This window comes from Pongo pygmaeus, chromosome X (genome assembly GCF_028885625.2).
Source record: "Pongo pygmaeus isolate AG05252 chromosome X, NHGRI_mPonPyg2-v2.0_pri, whole genome shotgun sequence".
NCBI lineage: Eukaryota > Metazoa > Chordata > Mammalia > Primates > Hominidae > Pongo > Pongo pygmaeus.
Window position 1 is genome coordinate 109892501 of NC_072396.2, and position 14121 is coordinate 109906621.

Genomic DNA, 14121 nt, shown 5'->3' on the forward strand with positions numbered 1-14121 from the left:
AAAATGCAAATTTAAGTACAGATCATTTATAGCCATTGCTGCCATCTACAAAACAAGCAATCATGCAAGAAACAGATTGAAAGCTATGGAGACAATCCTTTTAAAGCTCAAAGTACATGTACCTACATATTTTGAATACTTATAGCACCATTCTCAAAAGTGACCTGAAAGAATAAAAATTCAGAGTGTAGCTAATAATTTTCTTATATTTGCTCTTTATGAATTTTGAAAATCTTATGAGTGAAATATCAATAAAGCAGTGTACTGAGCTTTGTTTCTTCGAACATTTAAAATGATTTAATTTTTTTCAAGAGTACAAATTGCCATGTTTCCAATCAAAATCAGTAAGAAATCATGGCATGTAGCTTCTTATACATAAAGTTATCATCCCGAAACTGCTGTAAGCCTTGGAAATATGTATAGAATGCCACAGGTAAGCCAAAAATTTTTTAGAAAGTAGTCCAATTTGGAAAACATTATTTTAAAAAGACAGACTTAAAACTGAGTTTTCATTGTACCAAAATAAGTAAGGTTGGAGCTTTTGTTTATTTTTTTAAGTTGGTGGTCTTACCTCAAAAAAGAGAAATTCACAATTTTGATTTTAATTTTGTAGTGATAGATGTAATGTCAAAATTTTTGAAGAATCTGATTTTGGTCTTATTGTTACTATTATGTGAATGATCATATGGGTGGGTTTTAATTGACTTTCATATTTTCATAGTAAATTACAGAAATTATTTTTGTTTTTTTTAACTACAAGCAATGTGTGGTTTTTTTTGTTTTGTTTTGTCTTTTTTTTTTTTTTTTTTGAGACAAAGTCTCACTGTCACCCAGGCTGGAGTGCAGTGGTGCAATCCTGGCTCATTGCAGCCTCGAACTCCTGTACTCAAGCAATCCTCCTGCCTCAGCCTCCTGAGTAGCTGAGATTACAGGTGCATGCCACCATGCCTGGCCAATTTATTATTATTATTATTATTATTATTTCTTGTAGCGACAGGGTCTCGCCTTGTTACCTAGGCTGGTCTCAAATTCTTGCATTCAAGCAATCCTCTGGACTTAGCCTCCAAAGGTGCTAGGATTACAGACGTTAGCCACTGCACCTGGCGTGAAATGCTTTTTGATGAGTACATATGCCTGCTCATTTGCTCATTTTCAAATCTACACATTTACTCAGCAATTACAGCAGCCCATTTAAAAGTACTACAGACTCTTATTCAGACATATCTTAATGAAAAATTAAGGCCTATTCCAACAATTATTATATACACTGACAATATATATGGAAATATGATCAATTACCCTCAGTTCGTCCTCTATACAACAGTTAATATTGAAAAATCTCGACTTCTTATCTGTACACAGAAAAAAAACTAGAGAGAATGTGTTACTGAGGGAAATGTCCCTGGTTCCCAGGTGCCAGCAAGTGGCTAAAATATCCAGTTGTGAAGGCAAAAGATGCATTATCTATGTAAAAGAACATAAAAGGGGCCAGGCACAGTAGCTCACAAAATCTCAGCACTTTGGAAGACCTAAGCAGGAGGATTGTTTGAGCCCAGGAGTTCAAGACCAGGCTGCACAACATAGGGAGACCTCATCTCTACAAAAATTAGTTTAAAAAATATTAGTTGGGCATGGTGGTGCATCCCTTTGGTACCAGATAGTCGTGGGGGCCGAGTCAAGAGAATCGCTTGAACCCAGGAGTTCAAGGTTGCAGTGAGCTATGATCGCACCACTGCACTCCGGCCTGGGTGACAGAGTGAAACCCTGTATCTAAAAGAAAAAAAAATAAAATAAATAAAAATCTGAAAGGGAGGCTTCTGTGATTAATATGTTTTGAGTCCTGATAATATGCAGTTTGTTAATCTCTGAGATTATACAATTTATTATGTTAATCTACAATAATTAATTACCTTCATCACTGATACCCAATAACCTAGACTAACTGATCAGTTGTAGTACATATTTGTAAGATTAATTTTATGCTGATATGATAGAATTTTTCAGGAATTAAATATTCCACTTTGCATCTTTATCTGCAATGTGGCTCATGGGTTCAAAGGTGTCCAGTAATATAGAGCATTTTGATTACATAATTTTATGTATTGATTCCAAATTCATTGTTTGGGAGAAAATGCATTATGGGGAGAGGGTACTTCGAGTATTTTCATTAGGAAGGATGGTTAAAATATTTTATATTTCTGCATAGAACCTTGGACTTTAAGTATATAACCTCTGTATTAGCTTCAGTGGAATACTAAAAAGTCAACATGTATATGGTGAAAATGAATAAATGAATTTTAACTGCCTTTTAGAAATCTACAGTTACAGAATGCCAAATGTCATCCAGATAATCTATCAAATTTTTCATTTCACTATTTAAATATTTTGACATATCATAGACACAACTTAATTTTAACCATATGCTTTTTCTTCATGCTCTGTGACAATATCTATAATAGTATTTCCTAAAAGTTCTTATAAAAATGCCTGATTTTGTATAAAATAAAATCCATCCAACAAACTTTAACTTCTTAGCCATGTTTAAAATTTAATTCATTTTATTTCACCCCACCAATGATTGCTTCATTTATTTAACCTTTCAATTTTTCAGTCATTAAATATTTAAGTGTCTACTAAGTGGCAGGGACTATGCATGATGCATTTACTTATATTCTTCATCTGGATCAACACTGCAGTCACACACACACACACGTACTATAGTAGGTAGTAGGTATATAATAATCAACAAGATTACACAGTATTTGCTCTGTAGAAACTAGGAGTTTAGCACTCTGTTTAGCACAGCTGCGGAACAACGGAGCTATAAACACGAATGGCTTCTTGATAGGGAACAGGATTCGAATCAGATTTTATAACAGAAAAGGACAGACGTAACAATAGGAAAATTATTCTACAAAACGTTTTGTTATCTTCCTTATAACTTCTCTCTTTATTAGGAACAGCATACCTATGGTAACCACTGTGCCAGCCCTCTTCCTTACACTGTTCTGTCTGCATTGTGCTCTATTTCCTGGTTCTTCAGATGAGCTTAGTCAGCATGATTTAGCACAAAGGAAGGCTCATTAGCCTTGCCTAGAAAAGTGGTGCTGCTGAACAGCCTTTTGGCTTAGAAACTATTTTCAGGCCTTGCTGTTAACCTTATTTGCATCATGTTGTTGAGTTTGCTTTATCTATCTTGCTCCTCTTTGTGAGCAACAGCTGCAGCTATTCATGAGGTTTTCTTGGCTGTCTACATAAGGCTGAAGTGCATTATTTAAACTGTAGCATCCGTGTCACTGCTGGCTCACTAGCTAGTATTCTAAAGCTTCTGGGACATCTGACATGGTGTCTTTGAGAGCTTTCTTCCTGCTCTGGCCAGCCACCATAAGCTCTTCACCTTTAGTTCATCTTAAAGGGACATGAATGAAACCAGAAGCATCCATTTTTTCAACGAATGGTGTGCTTCTAGAATGCGAGGTAAAATTTATAATCCAGATGTGTTGGGTGTTAATACGTACCAAGGACATGCATGCTCTTTGTCACATCTTAGAAAATGTAAGTATAGAAGTACTTTCTAGGGGTAAGTGTTTGTAGCATTGAACTGCAATATCAGAATATAGGTGGAGCCAGTAAGGACAGAACCAAGAATATGTGAGTTTAGTATGTTTGGAAGACAAATAACCATAGTACAAGCAATAGGACAGGAGTCTAGAAGGTCTGGTCAGATGGGTAAAGAAGTCAAGTAGCCATTGCAGATGCTCAACAAATAATTGTTGAATGAATTAATAAGTGGTTGAATTTAGGGAGGTTTGTGAAATAGGAAAGTTATCAAAGTCAGAGAGAGTAACAGGGTCTGGTCTGACATTATGGAGTTTGAGGCAGCAACACTATCTATCAAGAACAATGAAATATATTCTGCTCATGTGAATGGAGCTATTTGTCCTTTGGCCTATTTTATTCTTCCAGCTGTGTATCATCGGCAGCTCTGCGTCCCAGGTGAGTAATTATAGCTGGAGAAAGTCAGGGGCCTGCAGGTGTATCCTGCACGTGATTGGAACAAGGGCAGAGGTGCTAGGATTACCAGGAGGTTCTTACATTAGCATTGCTTATGAACATTCTCACTTCCAAACAGAATTTTATGCACAACAATGGAATGCGCCCAACTTGTAAGCGAAATGATCTCAACTACCCCGGGCAGTCCTTCATGTACATCTGCTTCCAGGCAATCAAGTAATCCAACCAAGGTTTATGGAAGTCTTTTGCAGCCAGAAAAGATGCTAAAGAGTATTAACCCTTTCTCCTTCTTTCAGGCACCATCTTAATATAAATAACCCGAATTTCTTTTGTTTGGGAGGGGTGAAGGCTAAAATCTTACTAAAATTAGAACAACATAATCCTACTTCAGAGATAGGGAGGTCTCATCTACTCCTAAAAGAGGGTATATACAGCACATCATATGTCTATAGTTTATTCCTCCTTCAGCATGTAGAATGAAATCATGGTGTGGGTTATGGTGGAAGTAAATGAGTGGCTGCTTCATTTTATAAATTACATTTTGGTCAGGTTTTAGATATGTTCTAATTAGGTATGTTTTAATAGAAAATATTGATGTGTTTGAGAAACAAATCCTGAAATTTTTAACAGTCTTTCGCAGTTATTTGTAAGTAACTGGGTTTACTAATAGTTCACATGAGTCTGTGCTCACTACATTAACTTGAAAAAAATTTTTTTTAATAAGGGAATTTTGAAAATCTCACTATAACTTTTTCAGTATGGATGTGGCCCATCTAAAACCTTCAGAAACTAATACCTCAAGTAGCTATGTTCATTAACATTTTGCAGGAAAAAAAATTGTATGCATACATGCACATTTTCTCTCTGGAGAGACTGGCTCTGAGCCAATACAGCAAAAGAGGAAAAAATACACTTGCAAAGCACAGTTAACTCCCTGACTAAATGTGTGGAGGGAAAATCTAATTTGGCAATACTGGACAGATGTATATTTTGAAACAAAGCTTCTCTTGGAAGCTTGTGTCATATTAGTTGGCCATGAACTGAACAAGAATAACAGGCAACGCACTTGTATAAAACCCAGCTGCTGTCTCTAATATTTGGTAATGAACTGCTTTTTGTATATGAAGATGACAACACTAACCAACTGGAACTATGGCATGTGCTGTGAACAGTGTCTCCAGGAGCAAGGCTGGATTATTTCAATCTTCCACACTCTAGGGCCCAGCCCCTGTTGGATCTTTTGCACATATTTGTGCAAACAAGGTATAGTCTGTGGCCAAGTAACAGAGCCAAGCCAACTGGAAAATAAAGGGGTTAAATCCATGACTTTGGTCTATTTAGTCCTGCATTCAGACACACTGAGCTAATCATTCACACATCATTGAGTATTACGAATGCATATAGTCACTGAAAGTCACAAATAATAATTCTCTCTTTTATTCTGTTCTGACTATAGGTGGCCCATTGCATAAGTTTCAATTCATATCATATGATTAGGTTATTTTGAAAGGGATTAGATTTCCTATGACATGGCATGTGACTTATTTTTTTCCAATTATTAAAGACGGTCACTAATTATTGTGCTATTCCTGCCTCTTAGTACTCAAAGAGAACCTGTTAATAGTTAGAACCCTTTTGTTGTTCTTTATGTTTAAGACAACAAGGAATATGATGCCTATCTCTCTTACACAAAAGTGGACCAAGATACTTTAGACTGTGACAATCCTGAAGAAGAGCAGTTTGCTCTTGAAGTACTGCCAGATGTCCTGGAAAAACACTATGGATATAAACTCTTCATCCCAGAAAGAGACCTGATTCCAAGTGGAAGTAAGTACTTTCAAATTTTGTGTTTAAAACGTTCTGTTTCTTTTAGGATGTTATGTGAAGGCTTCAAACATCAGAGCCAAGTATTTAGACAGTTGTTTCTCACAGTAGAGTTTCTTAAATCCAAATTTTTCCCATATGCCTGTGTTCTGACTTTCTAGCATCTGAATATTTTTAAAGGCATTCTCACTAATATTTTGGGTATGATTTCTAAATTGTGCCATAATGGTCATTTTTATTATATTGCCTTAGTATCCTGAAAAGCATTATGATCTTTTAAAAAAATCTGTAAAAGTTAGTTAAAGCCTTTTCAATATATTTCAGTTCCAAAGCTAGTCTTCTGTCACTGAGCGTCTACTTATACCTACAATTATTGTCACTAATGGCTTTGAATCTATGCCTTTCAACCTTGTTATTCATTATGGCTTGTCACTTATTTCCAGATTTATGGAAAAATCCACTTAAAAAGGTATATGAGGCCATTGGGTACAGCACTCTCACTGTGTACTTAAATTATTTTCAAGACACTTGAATGCTAGGCTTGAATGCTATTTTTAAGTTATGCTACACATTGAAAGCTATATTGAGGCTTTCAGAATAAATTCAGTTTCAAGTCAAAATATGTAGTTTTCTCCCATTAACGTCCAGAGTGCATACACATACACAGTAAAGTATAAGGAGAACACAGAGAAATCTAAGACATAGTCCCTGCTCTCGAAGAGCTTAAAATGCCATTGAGGAAAATATAAGTTCTAGAACTTATTTGCATACAAGTACTAATATCATTGAGAGGGGAAGATTGAACTGGTAACTACAAATCATAACATGTTAATTTCAACTGTGATAATAACAAAATAAAAAGCTTATATTACCAGTACTTGACAGTGTATAAAATAATTTCACATACATTACTTCATTTCATTTTTACAGTAACCCTGTGTTGCGAGAGAGTAGGTACTTATATCCTCATGCTGAGGAAGCAAAACCCCAAAATCGTCCAAGATCAAACAGTTGGCAAATGGTAGAGCTGGCAGTGGAACCTAGATTTATTTGACTTTGGTTCTCACTCTGCTAGATCATGCTGCTCCTCAATAACATTTATTCAGATTACCAGCAGGCTGCCTTGGTCACTAAGCTGACAGGAGACAAATGGAAACAAATGGGTTTTGATTGTTCATCTCTTTTCTTAGAGTTCATTTATGTCTGTGTATGTTGATGTGTACACATTAGTATGCACACTTAGAAATGCATGGAAAGGAACAAAGAAGGCAATATTTACTGGTTTATTTTTTCCTGCTCCACAAATGTAAGAATTCCCCAAGCTTCTTATCATGGTCCTTCATTCTTTTCTTTCTGCAGTTTTCCCCATACTATCCTATATTTATTTTTTCTCCAAGGAACATCCTGATATCCCATTTTTATGACTTGAAATACTATTCTACATTTGTTGTTTCTCCAAGGAACATCCTGATACCTCAGAGTCATTTTTCATTCTTCTGTGTCTTTCTCCCAAATCCAGTGTCCCTTGCATTTTTTTCATTCTCACTTTTCCATCCTAGTGTAGGCCCTAATTATCTAACTCCTTCAATGTTAATTATCCCTCTATCTTCCTTATCTTTCCTCCCATCCATTCAGCCCCACTAATATCAAGTACATCTCCTCGATCATGTCACTTCTGTGTTCAACAAATGAATCATTCACTATTTACTACAGGATAAAATTTATAACCCTTAGCTAAACACTTCTACAATCTTTCGCCAGCCCAGATTTATCTCCTAAATTTGTCTCCTACCACTTCCTCTACTCATACTTTCCACTCTAGCCAAACTGTGCCTTTGATATATACATTCTATGTCCCTGTAATGCATTTGTTCATGTTAGTCCTCTATGACTTTGCAAATCCTACTTATCCTTCTCCATATCACTGCCTCTGTGAAAGGTCCATAATAATCTCTCCAGCTGTAGAATTCATGGTGTATAATCACTTATTTGACAGTAAATTTGTACTCCTGTGACATTTTGCATTTTAAAATAATTTTACTAGCTTTTCATCTATTTATGTCTTTTCTAGCCAGCAAGATTATAAACTCCATGAGGACAGGGACTATATCTCATTTATTTTTGTATCCCTATAGTCATCTAGCAGAAGACTTGAGCTCATTAGATGCTTCATAGATGTTTATTGATTTTGTTTGAAAAATGTCATCAGGATGGGCAGAGATTTTATAGTCCACAGAAAATTCTTTTAATTCTTTAAAATCAGACTGAGTAGGGGCTTGGATCTTGGGTCCTCAATGGTGCACAGGAAGACTCCTTTTACAAGTAAGCCATTTGGGACAACTATGCAGGTTTTAGATGCAACCACTGGAGGGTGTTTGATTTTAATCCTTCCTTCCTGAACGAGGAAATTCATGTTCTCTGAATTCCGATTTGCGAGTGTAACCTGCAGAGGCTCTTAAAAAGGCCCTTTGACAATTTTTCTTTTCCATCAACATTTTAGAGTTAGCTGAGCAGTCACCGTGTCAGGATTAACGAGTTTTTCCTTGGCATTTTTAGCATGCATTCAGGAAGTGAATGAAGTATATGAATAATATACTTGATTTACACGTGAATGACAGAGTAGAACATTTTGGACTTGGTGTATATGTGTTATTAAAGAAGCTTCTATGGTCTGTATTTTCAACCATTGGTACAGATTTAACAGCTTATACTATATAAATATAGACACATTCCTGTGGGGGGGGGGAACCTAGTTACAGTATTATAAGCTGTATTTGTCCCTCACATCTCATTTAAAACATGTTGACCTAAGACTACTCCTTCCTCTGAAAACTAGCAATGAGGCCTTTGAGGACTATGAAAGCAGACTTCATAAAATCATTCTTGATCCACAACAATAATTTTCTATGAATCAAATTAATGACATCTATGGCATAAACCCATTCATATTTAATGTCTTCACTTTTGATGTATCTTCAGTCTTTTTGTACTACTCTCACAGTATTCCAACTCAACCTCATCAACACACAAACCTTTCCAATGTACACAGTTTCAAAAGTACATGAAAATCTCTCTCTCTGTCTCCCTCTCTCTCTCTCTCATATAACCAAGAATTCTCAGAAATCTTGGTTACAAAGATGTCACTTTCCAAGGTGAGCTGGGGGTATCTGTACCACCCATGCCCTACCAGGAATATGTTGTCCTTTGGCCATTATGAACCAGCAGAGATGGGGAGATTTGATGCAAATATTTTTCCTAAATGCTGAAACTGAGTGTTCCGATCTGGACATTATTTTCCTGGCAGTGACTACCTTTCCATTCCTGAGCCTGTGGCCAGGATCTTCCTTATGTTTTCTCAGGTTGGGTGCCTAAATATGGCAAGAATTCTTACTTTCCAGTAAAAGTTTGGTCTGTCTTTTCACAGACTAGAAACATCTGTCCCTGAGAATAGCGAAAGCAACTTTGTTGCCAACAGGCATCTGAATGTCAGAAGTGACAGGCAACCAGAAGAAAGCCAGATAGAAAACACCCTATTCAAACTGCCTAGAGACACAAACTTGAGAAGTAGAGATTTTTCTCACCCATGCAGCTGCTGGTTTTTGTGGTATAAACTACTCTACACAGAGCACATTGTGTTCATGGGGCCTAGAGGATCCTTGAGGAATGAACAGATGTGCTCTGAAGCTGACATGTGACCAACAGAACCCAGCTGTGCAATTGAGATCCTGAGATTGGGGACATTTTTGGATGAGTACCATTTATGCTCTTGGGCCTATCTTATCTCAGTGTTTCTGTAGAGATTAAATAAAAACCAAAAATGTAAAAAGTTATTGAATCAGGCTGAGGGCCACTGGTCAGATGGAGAAAATAGCATTCTAAAACTAAAAGTAGAAACAACCCAATCCTGTACTCTTTGTTTCCCTTTAAAAGTAAGAAAGTAAGGTGCTGAAAGGTGCATATGCAATATTTATTAACAATTATAAATTAAACCAGTTTTGGATGAAGCTTTAGAAAAAGCTACAGATGTCTAAGTGGACTTTGAAGAGGAAAAAAAAAATCCTTGGAAGGCTTTTACCTCAATTTCCCTTTCTATTTATAGAAAGACTATGAGGATTCCTATGTGAGTTGTTCATGCATGATTGCATTCAACAAATACACTAGAAAACTAAAAATATTATCATGCTTATGGTTTATTGGCCACATCTTTTTAAATTATATTTATGAATTTAGCCTCATGTGTCAAATTATCTTTTCATTTGTCTTTATGCTCAATTTTCCGTGAAGGAATCCTAAGACTTTCAGTAATTTAAGGGAAAAAGTATAATGTCTGATTACATTCTTGCATTTGGTAGACTTTCCTCACTAATCTAACCTTCAATTCTTTAATGCTTAGTACTAGCCATGTGATTGTGCTGAAAATGAAATGACAAATGACTGGAGAATACATCTGGTGTCAGATGATCCCTAGTCACTTCTGAAGTGAGGCATGCAAAAAAACATTTTTGTACATGGATCTGTGAGCATTCATTGCCACTAGTTCCTCTAATAGCCGAACAGATTGGACACCATTTAATTAAGTTGTCTTTGGGGAGTAATAAAATCGTTTTCCAGACAATCTGATGTCTGTGACCTAAAAAGTTTGAGGGAGGGGTGACATGAACAATCATGGAAATGTAACATATTGTGTGAACTTTACTCACATGGAATAAAATTGAACGTGTCCACCATCCCCTTCATGTTAAAGTCAAGAGAGAAAAAACTGTACTTCAATATGTCCAGCAATGTACTGAGGTCAATAGAATAATGTTTCTCATCAAAGTTTGAGGTAGAGGTTAGAGTTGATTATGTAGAATTTCATTCAGGAAATCTGCTGTTTGGGTGGCACAAAGAACAGGCATCTTAAACAAACAAACAAACAAAAAACATAATATAAAACCAGGATAAGATTGTCTTAAGTACTGAAGGAAACACAGAAAAGACTGTAAGTAGTAAGTGGCTTTGTTCCATATTCATTAAGGCTGCACCAGTGAGAATTAGTTACACTACAAGATTTTAGGGCTTCAGAAGGGAGAAAGAAAGAGGTGGAGGGTATTTTGCAGGTTCACTTTCTTTGCTACTCTCCACTTTATGTTTCTTTCAATCTTCTCTAAATGTGTCCCATTCCCTACCTCTACTCTCTGTGAAGAGGTGAAGAGAGAAGTGAAAGAAGACAGAAATGTGGACAGCATTCAGAGTGGATTCTTCACACTGTCATGCTTCCCCACTCACCCACAGGTGAAATGTGAAAGTACAGGATTCATTACTAGAAATATAGCCTCCAAACTCAGAACTGTAAATACACACAATTCCCTGTAGTCATCAGGTCTCAGCAAATTCATGTTAGCTGCTGAGTCAATGACTAATCAAAATTAATTAGGACCCTCATACTGTAGAGAACAAAACTCCTGCCTAAGAAATTTAGCTCAGCTAACTGTGAATTATCAAGCCAAGAATTTGGAAGGGGAGAGGGTGGGAAAGGTTTTTGTAGGACAAGTAATATCACACATATTTAGAAAGGCTCCCAGCCAGGCATGGTGGCTCACGCCTGTAATCCCAGCACTTTGGGAGGCCGAGGCGGGCAGATTTCCTGAGGTCAGGAGTTCAAGAGCAGCCTGGCCAGTGTGGTGAAACCCCATCTCTACTAAAAATGCAAAAACTAACTGAGCATGGTGGCGGGTGCCTGTAATCCCAGCTACTTGGGAGGCTGAGGTAGGAGAATTGCTTGAACCCAGGAGACGAAGGTTGCAGTGAGCCAAGATCACGCCACTGCGCGCCAGCCTGGGCAACAGAGCGAGACTCCATCTCAAAAAAAAAAAAAAAAAAAAGGCTTCCTACACACACACACACACACACACACACACACACACACACACACACACACACACACACACACACACACACGGCTAAGTTAACATTATGTAGCCTCAGTCTCCATGGCAAACAACAGATACAGAATCTTACATCTGTCAGAGACAGAATCAAGACCTAAAATCTTTAGCAACATCAGCCAAGATAGAGTCAATGTGTATAACTATGCCAGTAGGTTAGTATTTAGAATCATTATATAAAACTCAGATAGTATTTTTAGTGAGAATACATTATAAGGTAACCCACTGTAAGCCTCTAGTTATAACAAATGTGTGATATTTTCCCCAACTATGTAGTGGTGAATAATATATTTTTCTTTGATATATAGGAAACATATGTAGGCTTGATTTTAGGTCTTGATATATTAACCTATAGGTTTTATAAATATTGTTGATAGCTATAAATTAGCTAATGTTCACCAAAAATTAGTGAAGTATTATCTGTTTTGATGCATCCTGTCTCACCCTAATGGTGTGTCTTTTTAACTAATAATAGCTGCTGTGCATAACTGTGAATGTAAGCATATCAAATTACTATTATATGAATCTGGAAAGTAATAAATTATGCTTATGTTTACAGGCTAAGTATTTGTCTTTTAACTTCTTAAAAAATATATCCTATATGCTGCTGATAATGACCTTGACATTAGTGGAGGTGTCAACACAAAAATAAATTATAAGGAGCTAATTGATTAGTTTGAGAACTCAGATGGTTAGTAGGCAGGAGTAAGACCACATAGAAATTCATTAATATAGAGTTTTTTCTCCCATGTCCTTCTTGCCTACATCTGCAGTAGACTCAGTGGCCTGAGAATTAAGAAAGTACTGAATTCTTTTGGAAAAGTGTATGTTTCCCATTAGAAGCAATTTCTTTTGGGGCTGCCATTCTTCCTGCTTCTATTTCCTCCTTCCGTTTGCCTTTTTCCTTCATTAATGAATGACATAATTTGCTTTTAAGTCACTTTTCTAGATCTAATTCTATTTCTCCTCTAAATGCACTAGAATTTTGTTTTATACAACGGCCCTTGAAAGATATTTTAAAATTGAATTGGCTTTGTTTTTAATAAGGCTTTAGGTAGCAACTTTCTTTGCTTTTTACAAATACTGGTGCTACTGGCGTGATATTTTTTTCATTTCTCTAATAAGTACATATCCCAAGGACAGTCTAGTGGCAAGGCATTTTATTCCAGAATATTTTCCTAACTCTGTCAACTCCCAGCAGAGACAAAAGAAAAAATTTTATTTCATTTGCACTTTTAATGTGAAAAAATGAATTGTATCAATTTAAGCACCCTATCAAAACTATGTTCAAGGAGACTTTTTTCTTTCTCTCATTGTTGAAGGTTATGAATAGGTTAAATGTACTTGGCTTTGTTTCATGTCTGATAATCTGCTGTGGTTTCGCAGACTGGTCTAGAGAAACAGAAGGCTATCAGACACAGCCCCTTTTGGTCTTTTCTGTCATCAGAAGTTACATCAAACCACAGCTTGCAAAGAAATGACTTAGTGACCTTTTATTTAAGGGATATCTTATATTTTTATGTGGAAAAAGTCTTTCAAGGGATTCCTGCTACTCAGTTGCTAAATTTGCCGGAACAAGTCAGGGCAAGATTTAGTGAGTATTCATATGTGCTGTGGATTTAGGGATTTTTTTTTTTTTGAAAAACGTTTCTTTATTATCTTTCGTGGTAACAAGCTTTTAAAAACGTTTTCTGAAGGTTTCTAAAATGTCTCCCAAAAAACCACAACCCTATGAGGGCAAACTCCACTGCCTGTCAGGGACTACTACTAACTATGGGCTGGCGATGTCTTAACTTGATACCTGTTTCTGCTTAGATTATTGGGAACTTTTCCAAACCCAACCACCCTCCTTGGTCTTTAATTCAGGGGTGTCAAAACTTCTTTGTAAAGGTCCAGATAGTAAATATTTTAGGTTTTGTAGATTATATATGGTCTCTGTTGCATCATATCTTCTTATTCTTCTCTTTTACAACTCTTTAAAAATATATAAATCATTCTTAGCTCCCAAGCCATACAAAAACAGGACATGGGCCTAATGTATCCGTCTCCAGATCACAGTCATTGGATGCAGATATACAACCCCGGGGTGAAGGGGAAACTGGGGCACTTGCTTCATAGAAGCCAGCAACAATTCCCTGGCTAAAGATTAGCAAGTAAAAAATATGAACTCTACCTATTTGGTTTCTTCCTCATTTACTTTTGTTTTCCATGATGGCTAGGTTCTTATATTTTCCCAAAGACAACAAAAGAAAACTTAAGAAGAGAAGGAAGAAAGAGGCAGAGGGAGATAGGATAGAGAGGAAGAACGGGATAGGTAAAAAGAAAGAGCGAGAAAGAAAACAAAGAGGGAAGTAAA

At 36.5% G+C, this 14121-nt stretch overlaps 1 protein-coding gene across 1 annotated transcript in view; it reads left to right on the top strand.

Moving 5' to 3' along the window:
• Window positions 1-14121, top strand: part of IL1RAPL2 (interleukin 1 receptor accessory protein like 2) — a 662085-nt gene that overhangs the window by 641949 nt on the left and 6015 nt on the right. The window contains exon 10 of the mRNA XM_063660227.1: window positions 5671-5841. Coding sequence (XP_063516297.1) covers window positions 5671-5841 — 171 coding nt within the window. The remainder of the gene's footprint in view (window positions 1-5670; window positions 5842-14121) is intronic.